Source organism: Telmatherina bonti, assembly GCF_933228915.1.
Source record: "Telmatherina bonti genome assembly, chromosome: 6".
In the NCBI taxonomy this organism is placed as follows: Eukaryota; Metazoa; Chordata; class Actinopteri; order Atheriniformes; family Telmatherinidae; genus Telmatherina; species Telmatherina bonti.
In genome coordinates, this window is record NC_136624.1 from 33,970,572 (window position 1) to 33,990,229 (window position 19,658).

At 39.2% G+C, this 19,658-nt stretch overlaps 1 protein-coding gene across 1 annotated transcript; it reads left to right on the forward strand.

The window, feature by feature from the left end:
• Window positions 1-1,574: 1,574 nt before the first annotated feature.
• On the forward strand, window positions 1,575-18,873 carry kdm5ba (lysine demethylase 5Ba). Its single transcript, XM_079242439.1, has 27 exons — window positions 1,575-1,836; window positions 5,214-5,291; window positions 5,594-5,716; window positions 5,832-6,002; window positions 6,581-6,706; window positions 7,777-7,870; window positions 7,992-8,098; window positions 8,272-8,430; window positions 8,542-8,661; window positions 9,602-9,760; window positions 9,928-10,109; window positions 10,357-10,519; window positions 11,332-11,451; window positions 11,649-11,843; window positions 12,121-12,302; window positions 12,595-12,719; window positions 12,831-12,981; window positions 13,268-13,388; window positions 13,562-13,917; window positions 14,534-14,672; window positions 14,739-14,918; window positions 15,004-15,162; window positions 15,582-16,001; window positions 16,102-16,192; window positions 16,291-16,466; window positions 17,427-17,690; window positions 17,778-18,873. Exons 1-27 carry the CDS (start codon window positions 1,684-1,686, stop codon window positions 17,913-17,915), a joined length of 4,452 nt encoding a protein of 1,483 aa, XP_079098565.1. The 5' UTR covers window positions 1,575-1,683; the 3' UTR covers window positions 17,916-18,873.
• Window positions 18,874-19,658: the final 785 nt, after the last annotated feature.

Sequence of the window (19,658 nt, forward strand, 5' to 3'; positions counted from 1 at the left end):
CCTGTAGTGTGTTTTTTCACTTTAATTTTGAGTATAACTCCAAATTCAGACCTCCATCGGTTGATACGTTTGATTTTCATTGATAATTTTTATGTGATTTTTGTTGTCAGCATATTCGACTATGGAATGAACAAAGTATTTAATGAAAATATTTTATTCATTCAGATCTACAACGTGTAAATTGATTGTTCCCTATATTTTTTGAGCGGTGTATGTGTGTGTATATATAAATATATATAGGATTGGAGAAACCTTGGAAGTGGGAAACTCCCCCCAAGGTGGTGGAGAATGAGAGGGCCAAGATCCTCTGGGACTTCAAGATCCAGACAGATATATATGGAGGTGGCCAACCAACCGGACATAGTGATCATGGATAAGCAGCAGAGAAAAGCCAAAGTGATTGATATATCCATCCCAAATGATGGAAATATCAGGAAAAAGGAGCATGACAAACCTGGGAAGTACCAAGGCCTCAAGGAAGAACTGGAGAAGGCCTGGAGGGTGAAAGCAACAGTAGTACCCATAGTAATCGGAGCACTGGGGGCCGTGTCCCCCACACTGGAGAAGTGGTTCCAACAGATACCTGGTGAAACATCAGACATTTCCATCCAGAAAAGCACAGTCCTAGGAACAGCTAAGATACTAGGACGCTTAAGCTCCCAGGACTCTCGTTGAAAACCTGAGCCAGAGAAGAACAGCCACCCACTCTACCCTGGGGAGATGGGAAGGATGGGTGAGGAAGGAGTTTTTATATATATATATATAATATATATATATATATATATATCAGAAATAAAAACATGAAAGAGTTGTACAACTTGCTCAGTGATAAGTTAACACAGTAGGAGAACACAGTGTACACAGATATGTGTTAACTATTAGTTTAAAAATTTGTTAGACTCCAATACTAATAGATTAAAATCGGAAAAAACACTTTTTTCTGTATTATCAGGGGCATTGTAAGGAACAAACGACATATGACCATCCTCTGCCAATCAACGAGCTCCTCTAGACCATTTAAAAACAAAGTGCCGGCCAGCGCGCAAAGATCTGGTGGGTGTGTTCGAATATGAAACACCGAGTAACCGCTGATAAGTCTATTCATTCGGCTCAGCCGGGCGGTGTGAAAACTGAATGTCTTCATTTGTAAACCGATAGATGTCGGTGCGTCGTCGTGCCAAAAATCAAACGAATCAAACACATTCATTGAGGACGAAATCGCAAAACAAATAAGCATTAAAATCTTGAATTGCGTTTTATCAGTATAAACTGCATGAACGGACTCTTCTACCAATTTCCCCATTTTTAACGGTATTGAAGTAGGCTGGAAATACGTTAAAGCAGTTATTCAGTATTTTAACTTAAAAAAGGCGAACATGCACCATTCAAATTAAACTGGATTAGTGAAATAATAATTAGGAGATAATGCTGGGTTAAAATAGTGGCCAACGTGTGAACATGTATGAGATATCGTCACAAGGTCCTGAGTGTCTACTTTTCGAAGCGGACGTACACAGCCTCACTGTCACCAGCTCGTCTCCAACTAGATAATTCGTCTTTGAGTTGAATGAGTGGAGTAGACATGAACTGAAACAAAACTCTAATTCACAGCGAGCATATTCGGCGTGAGGAACCCCTTTTTCATTTATTTTTTTCGGCTAGAGTCTCAACTAAGATGCAACGATGACTCAACCACAGCTGAATGAGTTCATTCCTCCCCCGGAGTGTCCTGTTTTTGAGCCCAGCTGGGAGGAATTTGCTGAACCTTTTGCGTATATCAACAAAATACGACCTATTGCAGAGAAAACTGGCATTTGCAAGATCCGACCACCACCAGTGAGTATTTCTTTGCATCGATAATGCATCAAAGTGTGTGTGTAGTGTATTGGCTTCGACTGTTGTGGATAATCTAGCAGGCAAAGTTGTGTTTTTAAGACAGGTTTCAACATGGCGGATTGCGGCTCTGAGTAGAATAGTGATCCAGCCTTAGCTGGAGCTTTCACGGACTTCACTCTCCGTAGGAAACCCCAAAATTTAAAAACTCCACAACAGCCAGACTTGTTTTTTGTTGTGTTTTAAATTTCTTCTTATTACAGCTCGACAAACAAGGCCCATTTCTAAAAATAATTCAAACATTTAAAGTTTTGTTTGTATGTAAATAAAATGTAAATTGTTTACGTTTGCGCAGAATGAATCGCTTCCTGGAGTCAGCGCACGGAAATGGCTAACCCAAAGATTTGAACTAGTTATTTGGCTTTTACGTCGACGAAGGTGGTGAAATGTAAAGCAGAACTTTGTGAGCAGGATTCGGTGAATTCAGCCAGCGTGGGGTAACCTAGCCAGGGTGAAGCAGGCCTGCTTAAAGCTGCAGTTGTCGGACACCGTACGTGCTCCGTGACCAACAGTTTATGGAGAAAAGGGTCGCTTAATGGACGCTGCTTGTCCATTTACATCCCTTTATTGATTAATACTGTGTGCGTTTGCTACTTGGGCGTTTTGAAGTTTATTTATTTATTTAAAAAAAAAAAAAATTTCAAATCAATTTTATACGGTTAACATAAAATATATCTGTACATTTTTATTTAGATATGCTTGTTTTCTTTTCTTTTTTAAAAAAAAAAAAAAAAAGGAGGATGTTTCTGCCATAATCCACACTTCCCCCTTTTTAAAATACATACATTAAACCTCTCATCATAGAAAAACACATTTATTCTTAAACTACCGCACAAATTAATCTCGCATTGACCTTATTTCTGAGTTGTGGGATGTGAGACGGCCCTTATTCAAGGGTGTGTCCATGCATGAACTTAAATTAGATTAAATGATAAATAAAAGAATAAATTATCCTTTTAAGACTGATATGCTTTTTTTTTTTTGTCACATATCACCTTTGTCAGTGCTGGGTCTTGGTTGGAAGTTGTTTGTACCTTAAGATAACATTTCACTTGTCTGAAGCAGAGCTTGGAAAGCAGAAAAAGGCCACTTTGCACGACGGGCAGGGGCACAAGGGACTTTACTGTTATCAAAAAAGCAGTGGGTGGGGTGGCTGCTTTTAGTGTTTGCTGGTTCAATGGCTGAAAAAGGACAGCTCATGCAAACAAAAGGCAGTGGGAAAAGGTTTGAGGAAAGACTGGTCCCTGATTGTCTGTTAGCACTGTGGGTCAAAATAATTTCTGACTGTGTGTACTTTTATATAAACACGTAAGCCATTTCAGTTTATTAATAGAGTATACACATAAATGTATGTTTGTATCCTTAATTTGTCTGACAGGATGCATGCACTACTGAACACATGCCCCAGGAGTTTCATACTAACCGTCAGAGCAAAATTTGACTGCATGTACCTGTGAAGATCTAGCACACTAAAACAATGTAAAGTAAATCTGCAGATGTAATATGAGCTTGTGAGTGTTTTCTTATTAATTTTTTTTTTAATGTTCAACCTTTTTTACTTTTTCCTGTATAAAGGGAGATCAATCCCAGACACTCGACAAAAGTACGCACTGTTTACACCAGAAGTCTTGATTTTGCCAGTTTTGTTTTGGATCCTCTTTATTTTCTCAAAGCCGTTCCTTACTAGAATAGAACCTTTTGAGCGGAAGTAAACACTGCACCACAACCTGTTTTTGATCAGTGATTTCAGTGACACAGAACATGGTTAGAATTTCCTCCGGGTGTCTTCGCAGGTCACGTTTTGACGGTCGATGTTAGTCCTACATGTTGAGTTTCTTTCATGTGTTTGGACTGTTTTTGTATAAATATCTTTCAACACTTTTATGTCATTTTGCACCGGTGGCAGGGCCAGTCATCTGTAGACTGTATTGTTTTATCAGACAATGTCAAAAATGTGTGGAGGATGGTCAAGCAAGCCCTGAACAATTTCATGCATTTTTATGTGCTTGTTCTCCCTTTGTGTCCCTGCATTTGTTGGCCTAATCCAACTGCTGATGACAAGGTGGTGTGACCAGCACTTACCTCTGAAGAGAAATGGTGGTGGGGGGGTTGCTGCCTTGTCCAAGCTGTGGATGTGTATTGTTATACTGCATGTATTAACACTGCATATAAGTGGTAACTTTTAAAACAATAATTTTGTCAATTTTGTAGGCTTTGAGGAATATTGTAATGAAGTCTGATCCAGAGAAGTAGGATAATATTTGTGTCAGACTTTTGCTTATGAAGATGAATTATCAAAGCAAAATTCTTTAACAAATGTAATAAAGAACGTGTGTCAACTTCAACAGGATGAGAGTGGGTTTTAATTGTTATTTTTCAGTTTGGTCCAAAGAAAAAACACGTTTAAAATTTTTCCATATTTTGGCATCACATAGACTAAACAGTAAGTAGACAAAATAATCAGCAGTGTGATCAGAGAAAAAATTCATGTGAGCTCCTGTAAGTATGGGCTTCAGTTTAAGCAGTAATCTTACAGTCTACATGCCAGTGTTATTTTGTCTAAGAATTCTTGTACCTGTGTATGAAGGGAAATTACGATTTTATTTCTCATATGTAAGATCGTTGTTGCTCTTAACTTTCAGAAGTAACTTTGATCTTTTTAGTTTTCTTGATTCTTTCCCTTAACAGTGTTTTTAACATTAACATCTTTGTGATAGTGAGAAAACCACATATTTATCACACTGAAGGACAGAGTTTCTCTAGTTGATTTTCTCTCATTGGAAAACACACAAGAGGAAGTGTGGTAACACACTTGTAATGATTCAAAACTGAGAATAGTTTGCTGATTTTTGAGACTTGTTGGAAGGACTTTGGTTTTGAATGTCTAGATTTGTTGTAAAACAGTGTTTGGAGTGCAGTGTGAATAGCAGACATGTCAGTGTTTAGATTGTCAATAAAACAGCTGATACCATCATTTCTGTCACACACACACAGGCAGAACTATTACAATAAAACATACATTTTCTATTTATTTGGCCTTCCTGAGTCTCTTTTTCTGCTCACACTTGCTTTAGGCAGCATTACTTAAATCGTATGACTATACTCTGTAATATACTCTAATATAAATACAAGTCTTAAACTTAAAGTATTAGTACTTTTCATGGATTCAATGGTAAGACAAATGCAGAAAACTACCAGTTAGACATGGGTTAAACATAGCCTCACAGATGAACATACCTGCTTAACGGTTTCTTCACAGGTTCCAGTTTCTCACTAACAATTTGGTGTCATTTTACTGAATTTTTTTCTCTTTTATCCAGGAATGGCAGCCACCGTTCGCCTGTGATGTTGACAGACTGAAATTCACTCCAAGAATACAAAGGCTGAATGAACTAGAGGTATATTAAAAGATTATATATTTGATATAAATGAATTTCAATTGGTGTTTTTGTATATATTTTTGCTGCCCTTTAAAATAAAATCTTTAAAAAATAAGGCCATCATTATGAGCTGAGTAGAATAATTGGTGCACATGTCTTTGTATACTAGAAGAGGAACTATAACTTCTGCAAAACAACATAATTAGACCATGTATGATTCTGAAATGGCCTTGATGAACTGTTGCAGTAATCCTAATCACATGAAGGAGTGCAGTGTTTGAATATCTGCATTACAAGAAGTAATCTTTCTTTGTTTGTAGGCTCAGACCAGAGTTAAACTCAACTTCCTGGATCAAATCGCAAAATTCTGGGAGCTCCAAGGAGGTACTCTGAAAATCCCCCATGTCGAGAGAAAAATTTTGGATCTATACCAACTGAACAAGGTTTGCAAGATTTTAGGTGTTTTGTTCGTTTTTAATGATCTTGGCACCAAAGATATCCTTGAAAGACGACGTGCCCTTTTTCCATTATCAATACAAATATTTCTTGTTTTTCAAGTTGGTGGCTGAAGAAGGAGGTTTTGATGCAGTCTGCAGAGAGCGGCGCTGGACGAAGATATCCGTCAAGATGGGCTTTGCTCCTGGAAAAGCCATTGGTTCTCATCTGCGGGCTCACTATGAGCGCATCCTCTTCCCGTACAACCTTTTCCAGACAGGAGCCAACCTGCCCGTATGTCCCATCGCCTGTTTTCTTTTCACAGTGGCAGAGCAGCAGTTGCCTGTCTTGTTGTTCAAGCCTGAGTGAAAGTTTTAGTCTACTCTCCACAGCTCATTACAGCTCCCATTAAAGCTCTGTGCTTTGGTATGGAACTCGTTGGTAGTAACTAAAAATCTTTGTCATTAAATAAACATAATCAACTTTATTATATGTAGAAGAATTAGACAGAGAAATTTGGAGTTGGTCTTAATGGGGTGCTGCTAAGAAGATCAGACAAAAGGAGCCAAGCTGTGCCGGTGACGGATGTAGGTTTCTTGGCCTCAGCAATGCCACTGAAGCTGTAACACAAAGACTGTTTAAGTTTAGCTGCTTATGCCTTTAACTTTGAACTTCACTTGCATGAATATAATTTTGGAGGCCAAATAATCTCATTCTAAATTTTATTTCAAATGCTAATTGTGAAATACTGTTTCTCTATTAAAGTCATTTAAGAAAAAATAACTCATATTTCATATTGTATTAAGTGAGGTTGTCGTTCTTAACTACTGGGTCAGTGTCTCTGGCATCACGCTTTCCTACTTGTTCTGCAGGCAGCCACGTTGACTAATGACACTAAAGACAAGGAGTACACTCCTCATGATCTGCCACAGCGTCAGTCTGTTCAGCCCCAGGAGACATGTAGCATCGCTCGCCGCGCAAAGCGAATGAGATCTGAAGTGAGTGTTCTCTTTGTTGTCTGGCATTTCATTGCTGGTCATGTTAAAGGTAGGACATAAGATGTTTTTCAGGAGCATTTTCTTTTATATTCCTTAAAATCCTCTTCAAATCTCGTTTGGTGCCAATAATTGAAATGCTCTAAATGCAGATATAAAAAGGTGAAGTCACCTGTGCAACTGATAGGACAAAAAAAAAAAAACCATCCAATCATTTTAATTTTCCTGTTCTAAACAATTGGATAGAGATATGTCTATCAAACACAACTGTCATTTGCCCCTCCTACTCAACCCCTCTGCATGGGGACCCTCTTTGTGCATGAGTTGCATGCACTCAGAAGATTGGAGCACTTGTAAAGGCAACAAAACGAGATCCAGAGTTTGGTTAGCTACATTAGCTAGCATACTACATCAAAATAAGGGGAAACATTCAGAATAAGCATCATGGTTTTCTGTACTTTGGAAGCATGGCTTCGAGGGGAGTCTGAAGAAGTAGCTTGGACTTTTTAATTGTGTATTTTTGAAATTCACAATATGCAAAGAATTTTCAGGGATCTCCGTCCATTCCTTTAATTTAATTCTACCTTCTGTAAATGAAGGTAAGCGGCACACAGTTGGTAAAAGTTTTCCCTCCCCGCACCTGTAAACTTTCAAAACTTGGTTGAACGTATTGTGGCTTCATTTGGAGCCATAAGTGATCAGTGTATGTCAGTGGGAATTGTTAGCTGAGTTTGATTTTACTGTTTTCATAATATGCTGTCAATTTGACCCAAGACTCATATAAAGCCAATTCAAATCATTGAGGAAAAAACAGGAAGCACAACTACTGTAATAATCCACACATTGACTGACAGTGTGCATTTTTATTTACCCCTTTTAAGTCTTTGGGTTACTGTATCAAATGTTTATGTACAGAGATTAGATTCGTTTAATCTAATTTTTAAAAATATTTTTGTAGTCAAGTATTTTCTATTTCTGTGAGTTACGACTACGACTGTCTCATTTATTACTGAGTTGAAGCGTACAACTCTGTTTCCATCTGACTTTCCTTATGGCTCTCTCCATGACTGCAGAGAGGATATTTCAAACGTGAACCTGAAGACATTTGTGAGAATCGGCCCAATCTGAGGAGAAGAATGGGAACATTTGTTACTAAATCAGAACCTGGTAAGAAGAAAATATCTGTAATATATACATATAGATTAGAAAAGGAAATGTCTTGTTTTTATGTAACGATATTAATGGAGACTCCTTAAGCCCCCGCTGAATGTTCACCCTTGTCTTTCAGTGAGAATGGCAGTCACTGAAGTGAAAAAGGAGCCCACTGAACTAATGGATCCAAAAGAATATGAAGATTCTGTATTAGATCAAATAAACAAACCTCCTTCGAATAAAGTAAATGGATTATTTTGCTTTCCACTAAAGGAAAACTTTGCATTATTATAAATAAAATGTTGTTAATATATTTTTAATATTAATATTATATTTTTAATATTTAATATTATATTTTTGTTAATATATTTTCACTCCTTTTGAATTACAAATGCTAAATCATTGTGTCCTCTCAGGTGGACCAGTACATGTGCCTCGTATGCGGCAGTGGAAGTGCAGAGGACCGCCTGCTATTGTGTGATGGTTGTGATGACAGCTACCACATCTTCTGTCTGATTCCACCCCTCCATGATGTTCCCAAAGGTGACTGGAGATGCCCTAAGTGCCTGGCTCAGGTGAGATGCTGCACCTCTATCCTCAGGGAGCCAAATCCTGCCATACACAAGCAATACAACATATGTTGATGGTGATGAGCATCATGTATTCTTTTTTTGTCTGCTTTTCAGGAATGTGGCAAACCCCCTGTTGCATTTGGCTTTGAACAAGCCAGCAGGAGCTACACCCTCCAAGCTTTTGGAGACATGGCAGACTCCTTCAAATCTGATTATTTCAACATGCCAGTTCACGTGAGTGTTTTCATCACCTCTTTTTTGCTTAGGTGTTTTTTATGATTATGATGTACATTATGTGCTTACTTATAGTGACTTTTGCTCTGGTTTTATAACTGTAATTTAATGGATGTTGTTATTGTGAATGGATCCTGCTTTTCTTATTTTAGAGTATTTCTGAAAAGCAGAAATGACTATTAATGGCCACGTTCACTTAAAAATGCTTGCAGTGAGGTTCCATTACAGCAATAGTTTTCAGGTCAAACTTGAGAATTTTGTCTCCATTTTGCTTCAACTGTGCTTTTATTTTGGCTCAGCTGCAAAGCAAAGGTGCAACATGGCAGGTTGGCAGAAGGACGGTGGCCTGACAGCTCTGTTGAATGGCTTGAGTTGTTGTCAAAACTGCTGGCTTTTTTGCCCCTTTAATCTCTTAACTTTTATACCAAAAGTTATTTAAAAAGTGTTTTTACTGTCATTGTTTGAAATTTAATGTGACTTCAACCAGGACTTCTCGCACAGCGACAATGGAACTTGCACGTAATTACAGAAGCTGCACACACCAACTTACGCCGCTATCAGCATACAGAAATATTCCACCACATGAAGATGCTCGATTCTAATCACAAACATGTTTGCAGACACTTGGGGCATGTTCAGAAGTATTCTTTCCTGGATTATTAATTACTTCTTGTTACCATTTTTACATACAACTCCATATTTTTCATTTAATTTCATTTCATATAAATACTTAGTTGACAAGAGATGGTGTTGGTGGGGCCTGGCTTAGAGAAGTGTGGGAAATAAGCAAACATCCTGTGTTGCAGACTTACAAATTTTATCCAGTTAGTGCTTTGCTTTGATCCAAAGGTTTTTCAGTTACTTTAGACACACATTTTTGTTAAGTGAATTTAAATTCTTGATAGGATTTGATGCAGTTGTTGTTTTGTATTTTATTCAGATGGTTCCTACTGAGCTGGTGGAGAAGGAGTTCTGGCGTCTTGTCAGTACCATTGAGGAGGATGTGACTGTGGAGTACGGAGCAGACATCGCCTCGAAGGAGTTTGGGAGTGGTTTCCCCGTGCGAAATGGCCATTTTCAAGTCTCTCCTGATGATGAGGTGCAATACGTCTGTCGTTATACTTTTCTACAGCTGGTTCAGCATTTAATTATGTCTGCTTTTATACAATATTAAAACAAAAAACCTGCTAAAATAATGATTTGAGGGGGGTTATTTTCTTAGCTTAACTGAGAGGTGCAGTATTGACACCAGTGTCTGTCCTGCAGCATTACCTGAGCAGTGGCTGGAACTTGAACAACATGCCAGTGCTGGATGCCTCAGTACTGACTCATATTACAGCCGACATCTGTGGGATGAAGGTTCCCTGGCTCTACGTGGGGATGTGCTTCTCATCTTTCTGCTGGCATATTGAGGACCACTGGAGCTACTCCATAAACTATCTTCACTGGTAGAGTACCCCATGTTAACTGTTTATCAGTGTGGCTAATTTTGTGTTTCTTCTATTTGCTGTTTCAGAAATTTATATGGATTTATAAAAAGCAAAAACTATAAAATCCAACAGAATACTTCAGTTTAATAATTTACAAAGCTGTCTTTCAGCACTGTAAAAGTGTTTCAGCTTTTTTTTTTTTTTTTTTCATATTACATATTTTTGGTGTCTTTTTTTTCTCACTTTTGTTTCATCACACGTGTAGGGGGGAGCCGAAGACATGGTATGGGGCTCCTGGTTATGCTGCAGAGCACCTGGAGTCAGTCATGAAGAAATTGGCCCCCGAGTTGTTCGAGTCCCAGCCAGACCTCCTTCACCAGCTGGTCACCATCATGAATCCCAACACACTAATGAACAACGGCGTCCCGGTAATCTGCTTACTGTTAACCACTTAGTTCGTGATTTAAAGAGCGTGGAACGAAGCTAGATTATTACACAAGACAAAATCAATCTAGATTCTAATAATTGGAAATCAATCTGCTTTTTCACTTGATCCTCTTTTACATACAAGCTGGGCTTTATTATAGACGATTAAAAAAAAAATAAAATAAAATAAAATAAATAAATAAAACAACCATGATAACTTACTTCAATGTTGGTGAAATAGTGAGTTTTATGACACTGGTCTTATGTGTGAAAGTGCACACAAGGTGGGCTCTTTCTTTCCATTCCTGGCTCAAAAACATATAATGGTCATTCTCAACCCTGGTCCTCAAGGCTTTCTGCTTAAATCTCCTATTGAGCCATTCATTTGAGTCAGGTGTGTTGAAGCAGGGAAATGTCGAAAGTCTGCAGTGGGCCTTGAGTACCAGAGTTGGGGATCCTCGCCATTTAAGCAACAGCTCAACTTCAAACCCTCATTCAGTCTCTGTTCTTTCACACAACACAAAGCATAACAAAAGGGTTTCAGTCCCGGCTTCAATAGAGTTGTGAAAGATGGCTTTATTTATATATTTTGAAGAATGGATGAGCAAATTTCCATTTATTATGTTATCAAATGTAATGCAGGTTCCTAATCATTCTGAAAAAAGACCAAAATGTTGACATTATGATGAAATATTAATCTTGCTTTAGGAAGCAGCATGATTAATGCCCCACCTGTCGCCCTGAGGTACTCTGAAACAAGTATTGTTTAACAGAAACTGTTTGTAGTAATGATTTATTTTCCTGCCATCTGCAGATCTATCGCACCAACCAGTGTGCAGGGGAGTTTGTTATCACTTTCCCGAGAGCTTATCACAGTGGATTCAACCAGGGCTTCAACTTTGCTGAAGCGGTCAACTTTTGCACAATGGACTGGGTAAGTATGCCTATCGCAGTACCACATCATTTTCATACATGTCTGCACCATTTCTTTACATTTCCCTCCTCTGATATCGTTTTCACGCTTCTGGAACTGTAGAGTTCAATAAGAAGTGTCTTTTCCTTTTAAAACAATAACAACCTGAAATAAAACCAGAGAGCAGTGCTCACCTTCTTCCTGGTGTTTTCTGGCAGATGCCCATCGGCCGTAACTGTGTGGGTCATTATCGCCAACTGAGCAGATACTGTGTCTTCTCCCATGATGAGATGGTTTGTAACATGGCTCTAAAAGCAGACTACATGGATGTTGATCTGGCGTCAGCGGTTCTGGGGGACATGACTACCATGGTTCAGGAGGAAAAGGAACTACGTGAAAAGATTAAAAAAATGGTGAGCAGTTCTTCATATTTCATAGCTTTCAAACAGTCTTGTGTAGGTTTTATAGAGTTAAGAAATAAACTTAAAGCTGGAGAAAATGTATTTTTAGGTTGGGATTATGATGCTTTATCTGTACTTAATTAGAAAAAACATTTGAAACTTGTTTCTCATAAAAGATTTAGTTCAAGAAAAATTTTTTTTGTTTGTTTTAAATTGTCTGCACAGATACTAAATTTGATTCCTTTGTCTCCTTCGTCTGTGGCTCTAATGACTGAATTTGTGTCTCCAGGGTGTGGTGCAGTCTCGACAAGTTGATTATGAGGATCTCCCAGATGAGGAGCGGCAGTGCTGCAAGTGTCGGACCACCTGCTACCTGTCTGGCATCACCTGTCTCTGCAGTCCTAACAAGATGGCTTGTTTGTACCACGCCCAAGACCTCTGTTCCTGTCCTCATAGCAACCTCACACTCCAGTACGTCCCCAGTTACCACAACAACTGAACAAACAACAACCTCACTTCTAGATTTGACTGCAATCTCACTTGTTTTTTCTTCATTTTTTTGTGCAAACATAAACAAAACATTTGTTTTAGTCGTAAAAGACATGTTGGTTATGTCAGTAACAGCTACTGCTCTTTTTAAAAGAATATATGGATAAAAATACAAAATAATTTAAGCTGATGTCCACATTAATTAGTGTTAAGCAAGTGAGATTTCTATTTTAATGAAAAATGACTGAGTAATTTGTTTTAATGTTTCCTGCAGTTACAAGTTTACCATGGAAGTGCTGTTCCCTCTGCTGGCATCAGTAAAGCAACGTGCAGAATCATATAAAAACTGGGTTTCTAGTGTTCAAGACATCATAGAGAACAAAGGAACCAAGAAGAGAGGTGCAAAAAAAGCCTATTCATCCTAGCCTTTTTATAAGTTATGCTTTCTTAAGTTAGACATGGACTAGCAGTGGATGAGTTTTCTAAAGCACCGTTCTGTTTTCTGGTCAGGTTTGGATGAGCTTCACAGCCTGGTGGAACAAGCAGAAACGAAATCGTTCCCTCAAACCAGTCTCCTGGATCAGCTGCGTGCCATCGCCTCAGAGGCTGATAAAGTTGCTGTGATGGCACAGCAGCTTCTGAATGGAAAGAGACAAACAAGGTATCAAAAAGCTGTGGATCCTCCTGTGTCGCTGTTAATCGAAGTACATTGTAGCACAGATGTCACATGGTTATGTAATGACACAGCAATAAAGCAAATGTTGGATCTCGAGCTGATAGTTTTCCATTGAGTTAATGCTCATTATACTGTTTTTTGGTTGTTTTTTTTTTTTTTTTAATTAACCAGTAGTCTTGACTGGGTTTTTGGTTTTGGGGAGGTTGCCAGACAGAGTAAACCCTTTTGTTTTGTTGCTTGGTGTTTTATACAGTTTAATTTTGTGTTTCAGGTATCGATCTGGGGGAGGCAAGTCTCAAAACCAGAATGAGTTAACAGTGGAGGAGCTCAGGTCCTTTGTCCAACAGCTGGACAATCTGCCGTGTAACATCAGACAGGCTCCTTTGCTGAAGGCAAGTATTGTAAATTTCTTATGAATGTTCAATAATTTAATTCAGTGTGTTAAACTTTTTTTTTTTTTTTTTTATTCTATTCCATATAATTTTGTAAAACAGTATTTCATGCAAACATAAATACCAAAACATAAGTGATTTTATATATAAGTACACGCTATCATGTCCAACAGGACCTGTTGACCCGGGTGGATGATTTCCAGCAGCACAGTGACCGTCTCCTCTCTGATGAGTCACCCAGTCCACAGGAGCTTCAAGACCTGCTGGATGTCAGTCTGGGCCTGGACGTGGAGCTGCCGCACCTGCCCCTGCTGAGAGAGAGACTGGAACAGGCTCGGTGGTTGGAGGCCGTGCAGCAGGCAAGCAGCAGGCCAGACAACCTCTGTCTGGACACCATGAGGAGACTGATAGACCAGGGCGTGGGCCTGGCTCCTCACAGCTCCGTAGAGAAAGCCATGGCTCGTCTGCAGGAGCTGCTGACTGTGTCCGAGCAGTGGGAGGAGAAGGTGCTCAGCCTCATGGAGGCCAGGTGGGAAATTTTTAGTTTTTATAATAAAAAAAAATTTAAAAAAGTTTGGTTCATCATTTGCTAAATGTATAAAAACCTTTTTCCACTATAAATGGTGTGAAGATGAGTCCATAAAGTGTTGGAACAAGATGTTACTTTAGATAAAGAAGCAGTTTTATACATACCCAGTGGTAGTGATGATAAAGTCTCGGGGTACAAACAAATATCCTTCCATTTCTCATTTTATGCTTTTGATTCTGAGCAAACCTGAAGACAAAACTTATCTTGGCACCACTTGTCAGATTGCTACCACACTAAAAAATACATTAAAATCCGTTCTTCGGTGAAATCATGTTTTGTAGTTTGAACATGTGAGATCAGCTCAAACTCCAAAAAGGTTTAAAGTGAAATGTGTCAAGTGTGCCGAGCTGGATCATGGTGGATAAAGAGGATCATTGTGTTAGGCTGGCACTTAACACACACTGTGCACAATCACTTTACACTGCTAATCATGTTTGTTGTCTTTTTTTTTTTTCTTTTTTTTTTAAGTTTGATTAAATAAATTTTCCATGGTGGACAACTCCCACCCTCTGCACCAAGTCTTTGTTTCTAATTTTTCATGTCCTTTCTTTCACAGGCCGCATCATAGCATAGACACACTCGATGCTGCTTTACAAGAAGTGGAAAACATCCCTGCTTATCTGCCCAACTGTCTGCAGCTGAAGGATGTTGTCAGCAAGGCCAAGAAATGGCTTCATGAAGCTGAAACCCTCCAGGTGATTTACACCTTCAGCACTGGACTTGTGCAGATGCTAGAAGCTAAATGTTTTGCTGGTTTGCAGCTGGGAGGACGTATTCCTGTGCTGGACAGCCTCTCTGAGCTGGTTCTCAGAGCAGAGGGCATCCCGGTGAGGCTGGAGCCACTGAGCCGACTGGAGGCCCTCGTTGGTGATGTTCAAAGCTGGAAGGAGAGTGCAGCAAAAACATTCCTACTGAAAAATTCCTCTTTCTCTCTTCTTGAGGTAAACAAACATCAAGCGTCATTACTTTTCCAGCCTGTTTGACTTTTTAAACAAAATATTTAATGTTTTATCATTCTGTTTTTAGGTCCTTTGCCCAAGATGCGATGTTGGAGCTGGGCATCAGAAGTCAAAATCTAAAAAGGTGAAAGAAGCTCTGCAACTCAGTAAAAAATCTTCAACAAAACTGGAGTCCTTGTGTGATGTGGAAAAAGCTCTCTCTGACAGCAGGGACTCTGCCTCTGCTGTGAGTGTAACCCCATTATCTTCTTTTTCTCTTCAGCATATTACACTGCAGGACAGGACTGAGAAGCAGTTTTACCAGCTTCTCTTTACTCTCTAATCTAAAAAAAACTTGCACATTTTTTGTTTTGGAAATAAGTTGACATATAAAAAACTCTAATTTATGTCAAAGCACAAAGTTCTCTTTCCCCACTGCTGCTCATGCATTTAGGAACAAATGCATCCCATAATGTTTTGCAGACAAAAACTGATGCTTTATTATCTTAAGTTGTTTGGGAGACAAGGCAGTAGTTTAATAAGGAGCATGTCTCAGAAAGTAAACAGAACAGTCGTTACATTATAAAGTTTATCTATGCAAATATTTAAAATATCTATGAATAAAAATTTGTGGGTCTAAACTTTTCTGACTTTGTCTCCTTACAGATGACCACTCTTGCTGAGGTCCAACAGAAGGAGATGGAGATCTTGTTGGCTCTGAGGGCCTCTAATGAGTCCAAGTTTCTAACTGCTGAAAACTGTTGTGCACTGAGTGTTTGTGTTTGCCAAAAGGCGCCTGCAGGCACCATGGTGCAGTGTGAGCTCTGCCGAGACATTTTCCACTGCAGCTGTGTCACAACAGCCGCAGATCTCGAGTATGGTCAAGCCTGGCTCTGCCCGTTTTGCCAGCGGTCAAGGAAACCACCTCTGGACAAGGTCCTGCCCTTGTTGGCGTCACTGCAGAGGATTCGGGTTCGCCTGCCAGAAGGAGACGCCCTGCGCTTCCTCATTGAGAGGACAGTACGATGGCAGCACAAAGTTCAGCAGGCCTGTGCAGAGGGAGTTCTGGAGAAGGTTTCAGTGATGGTCAGTGGATGTCGCACCACATCTGTGAATGCTGCTGATGGGCTGAAAGCATCTTCATCTAATAAAGTCATCTGTTTTGGTGTTTTTTGGTTTTTTTTAGGGGAGAGCTGGGTCCAGAATGTCTTCATATCTGTCTCAGGCAATAAACGGATCATCTTTTCATACGAAGTACCAGTCTGTTCCAGTTCAGGGTCAGTTTTTTTGTTTTTAAAAACTTAACACTTTCCTGTTTTGTTTTTTTTCTTACTAGTTGCCCTCTTACATTATTTGATGCTCACATTTATCACAGGACTCTGCTCTGAGCTGGAGGAGCTATTGGTGGAGGGATTCCTGCTGCAGGTCACCCTGCCTGAGACCGAGCAGCTGTACAGATACCTGCTGTACAAACTGGCCCCCCTGCCGTCACACAGCTCGCCCTCTGAGAACAGCACAGAACAGTCTCAGAGAGGGAGTCCCCACCACAAGGTAATGATGAAGAGTTGGCATCATGATTTATATGCCAAGTAAATTTTATCCATGAAAATGACCAGTTCAATATCCCAAATCCCCCGTAGCTTTTCCGGTTGATTCTGAAAGCAATTTTTCTTGTGCTTTTTGGTCAGGAGTTATTTATGTCTTAGAATTCTGATGCCTTAATATCAATTTTGCTTCTTTTTATTTTTTTTCTTAAACCTGAAATTTAAGTCCCTGCAGCCATCAGGAGTTTAATAACCGTTCAAGGGTTTTTCTGGTTGCACTTGTCAACTTTTACTATAAGCCCATGTAATGTAACAATAGTGCTTTTAACCATTAACTTGCAAACTAGTGTCCTATTTGTATCTTTGCAAATGTATTGAACATTTCTAATCTCTATATCCTTTCATGCAAGCCATTGTCTCTTTATTTTTCTGGACTTTTTTTTCTTGTCTTGGTGATATTTCAGTTCATGCAGTAAATTGCACGGTGCAGATAAAAACCTCAGTCAATTTACAGGCCTTATAAAGGCTGGTACATTGTTTTAGACCATCTAGCATGCTTATATTTTAGCAACTGTTTGCTGAGTTTGGAAAAAAATATCCTGTACTATGAAAGCTATTGAGCCATTTATAATGTCTTTTTGTGATCGGTTATAGTGAAAAGCTGGGAACAATAAAGCTTGTGACAATAAACCTGACATGCAGTGGGAGGGGAGGGGGGGGTTTAGCAATTTTGCTGCCAACTCTTAAACATTCATTCATTCATTCATTTATTTTCCAAACCGCTTAGTCCGATTTAAGGGTTGCAGGGAAGCTGGAGCCTATCCCAGCAGTCTTTGGGCAAAAGGCAGGGTGCACCCTGGACAGTGCGCCAGTCCATCACAGGAACTCTTAAAAATAAAATTTAAAAAACAATTTTTTTTAGTTAATGTTGATCTTAAAAGCTTTTTCTTAATGTAATTGTTTGTAGAACGGAGTGTCGAGTCTGAAGAAGGAGGCAGTGAATGGTCAGAGCAAAAAGATCAAGCGCCGCAAGGAAAGCTCTGATTCGCAGCACAGCGAAAAGGCCAAGAAGTCCCGGAAAAAGAAATCCAAGAAAAGCAAAGAAAGGAGCGAAGACTCAAAGAAGACGAGTTCCCCCACACACACAGTTTCTGACCCTGCTCTGTCAGATTCAGAGGAGGATTTCTCACTGTGTGCTGCACCATGGTGCAGAGAGCCAGAGGGAGACGAGGTATTGTCTGTAGCAGTTTTATCACTTTTAACTGATGTGCTCAGGTTTACAATACCTTTCATAGCCTCATCTTTTCTGTCATTTCAGGTAAACTGGGTCCAGTGTGATGGCAACTGTAATCAGTGGTTTCACCAGGTGTGTGTAGGACTGTCTGCTGAGCGAGCAGAAAGAGAGGACTATATTTGCATAAGCTGCACACAGCCAGATTACGACCGAGGTGAATGAAGACCAAAAAGCGATTCTGAAGGATGATCAGTCTTTTTCTTTTGTTTTGTTTTTGCAAGCCGCAGCACTCAAGCGCACACCTGAACTCTGTGTGTCCTGTGGCTTCTCCCCTCTACCTTCTGGTTTGCCCTCAGTGAACATGGTGCTATTTTCCTTTATTTTCCCCCCGGAGTTATATAAGACTTCTATCACCGTTTTGTCATTTTAGCTGTTTTTTTCAGCTAATCAACTAATCTTTTCTGAAACTTTCCAAGACTGATGCAGATGTGGTTTAAAAAGAAACAGCGCAGGGATTTTTCAACCAAAAAATGTCAGTTTGACATTTCAGGACTGTATTTCTTTGACATGCATCTGAACAATGTGAAACTTTTTTTTCCCTTGTAGAGTAAATATTATTTATCTGAGCAATAGCTGAACAGATTAATTAAAGTCCGTTTTCACCTGAGCTATATTTGTGTGTAGAAGTACTTTGATAAGTTGCCTTCCTGAAGCAAAAAACCCTTAAGAATTCACTTTATGAATCCTATGATGTTCCACTGTTCAGTCAACATTTGTGTGCACCTCACAACCAATATGGGTCTGTGATCTTAGATGTGCAAAACTTTGCACTTGTAATTTGCCCATATCCTTTAACAATTCAATGACTTTGATAGGAAGTCAGGTTTCCCTTTGGGGCTGTCTGCAGAAGATGATGAAAGTCCTGAACTCGTTCCTGGCAGTGGATGATACTTGATTTCTGTTCAGAGTAAGAAAGGACTGTCCGACATCAAAGGAATGTACGTTTTCTGGAGGTGAACTTTCCCTTTATGGTTGAGGTTGAACATATTGTGTTGGACTTAGATTTAACACAGATTGTGTGATTTATTTGCCACGGGTATATGACCTTTTTCTTGCTCCTTTGGATAAATAATATAATATGTTGCAGTTTGCATTATAAAATAAAATGTTTGTTCCCATATTTCTGGACTCTTATCTCCACAGAGCACATAGAATTTAGTTATATTCCACTGTAGGTTGTGTTAAGTTGCTTTTGGTCTGCAAAGGTCCCTGATGTCTTTGGCCTGTTGACTGGAATTCTTAAAAACATTTTAACAAGTTACTGTAATTCCTTTATAGATATCTAGACATGATTTTTGGTTAAATCACCTCGCTCCAACTCCGCTGTTTGGGCCCTCAAGATGTTGGGAGTTAATGGACTGCAGAAGAGGAAAGTCATAAAAACATCACAAGTGCAGCAGAGAAAGCATTGAGATAGTTGTGGACCAAGTGGGGAAACCCATGGCTGCAGGCTACTTGGGGGCTTCAACAACCCTGGTTGGGTCACCTGTAGGCGAGGGTGAGATCCGAAACATCCAATGAACCTGGGATACAACACTGATTACTGTGAAAGTTGCACCAAGAGTGTTTCCTATAACTTAGCAGGTAATAAATGAAGTCATTTTCATTATTTTAATTTGCTTGACCAAGTTGAATAACTCATTATAAAATAACTTCCTGTTTTATAGCTTGAATCAATGACTCCATAAATATTTTTTTCCCAATGGTTTGTGATTTACATGTCACACTAACTACTGGAAAAGTGTTCAGAGAATAAAAGCAAATTATGTTTACAAATGTATGAGCAATTTAAGTTCTTCAGCAGCTCAAACAAGAACCTCACTTAAAAGACAAATAAATTTGGAATTAAAACTAAAAACTTTAGTAACAAAACTATAGGAAACATTACATTTGGATCATTTTCTT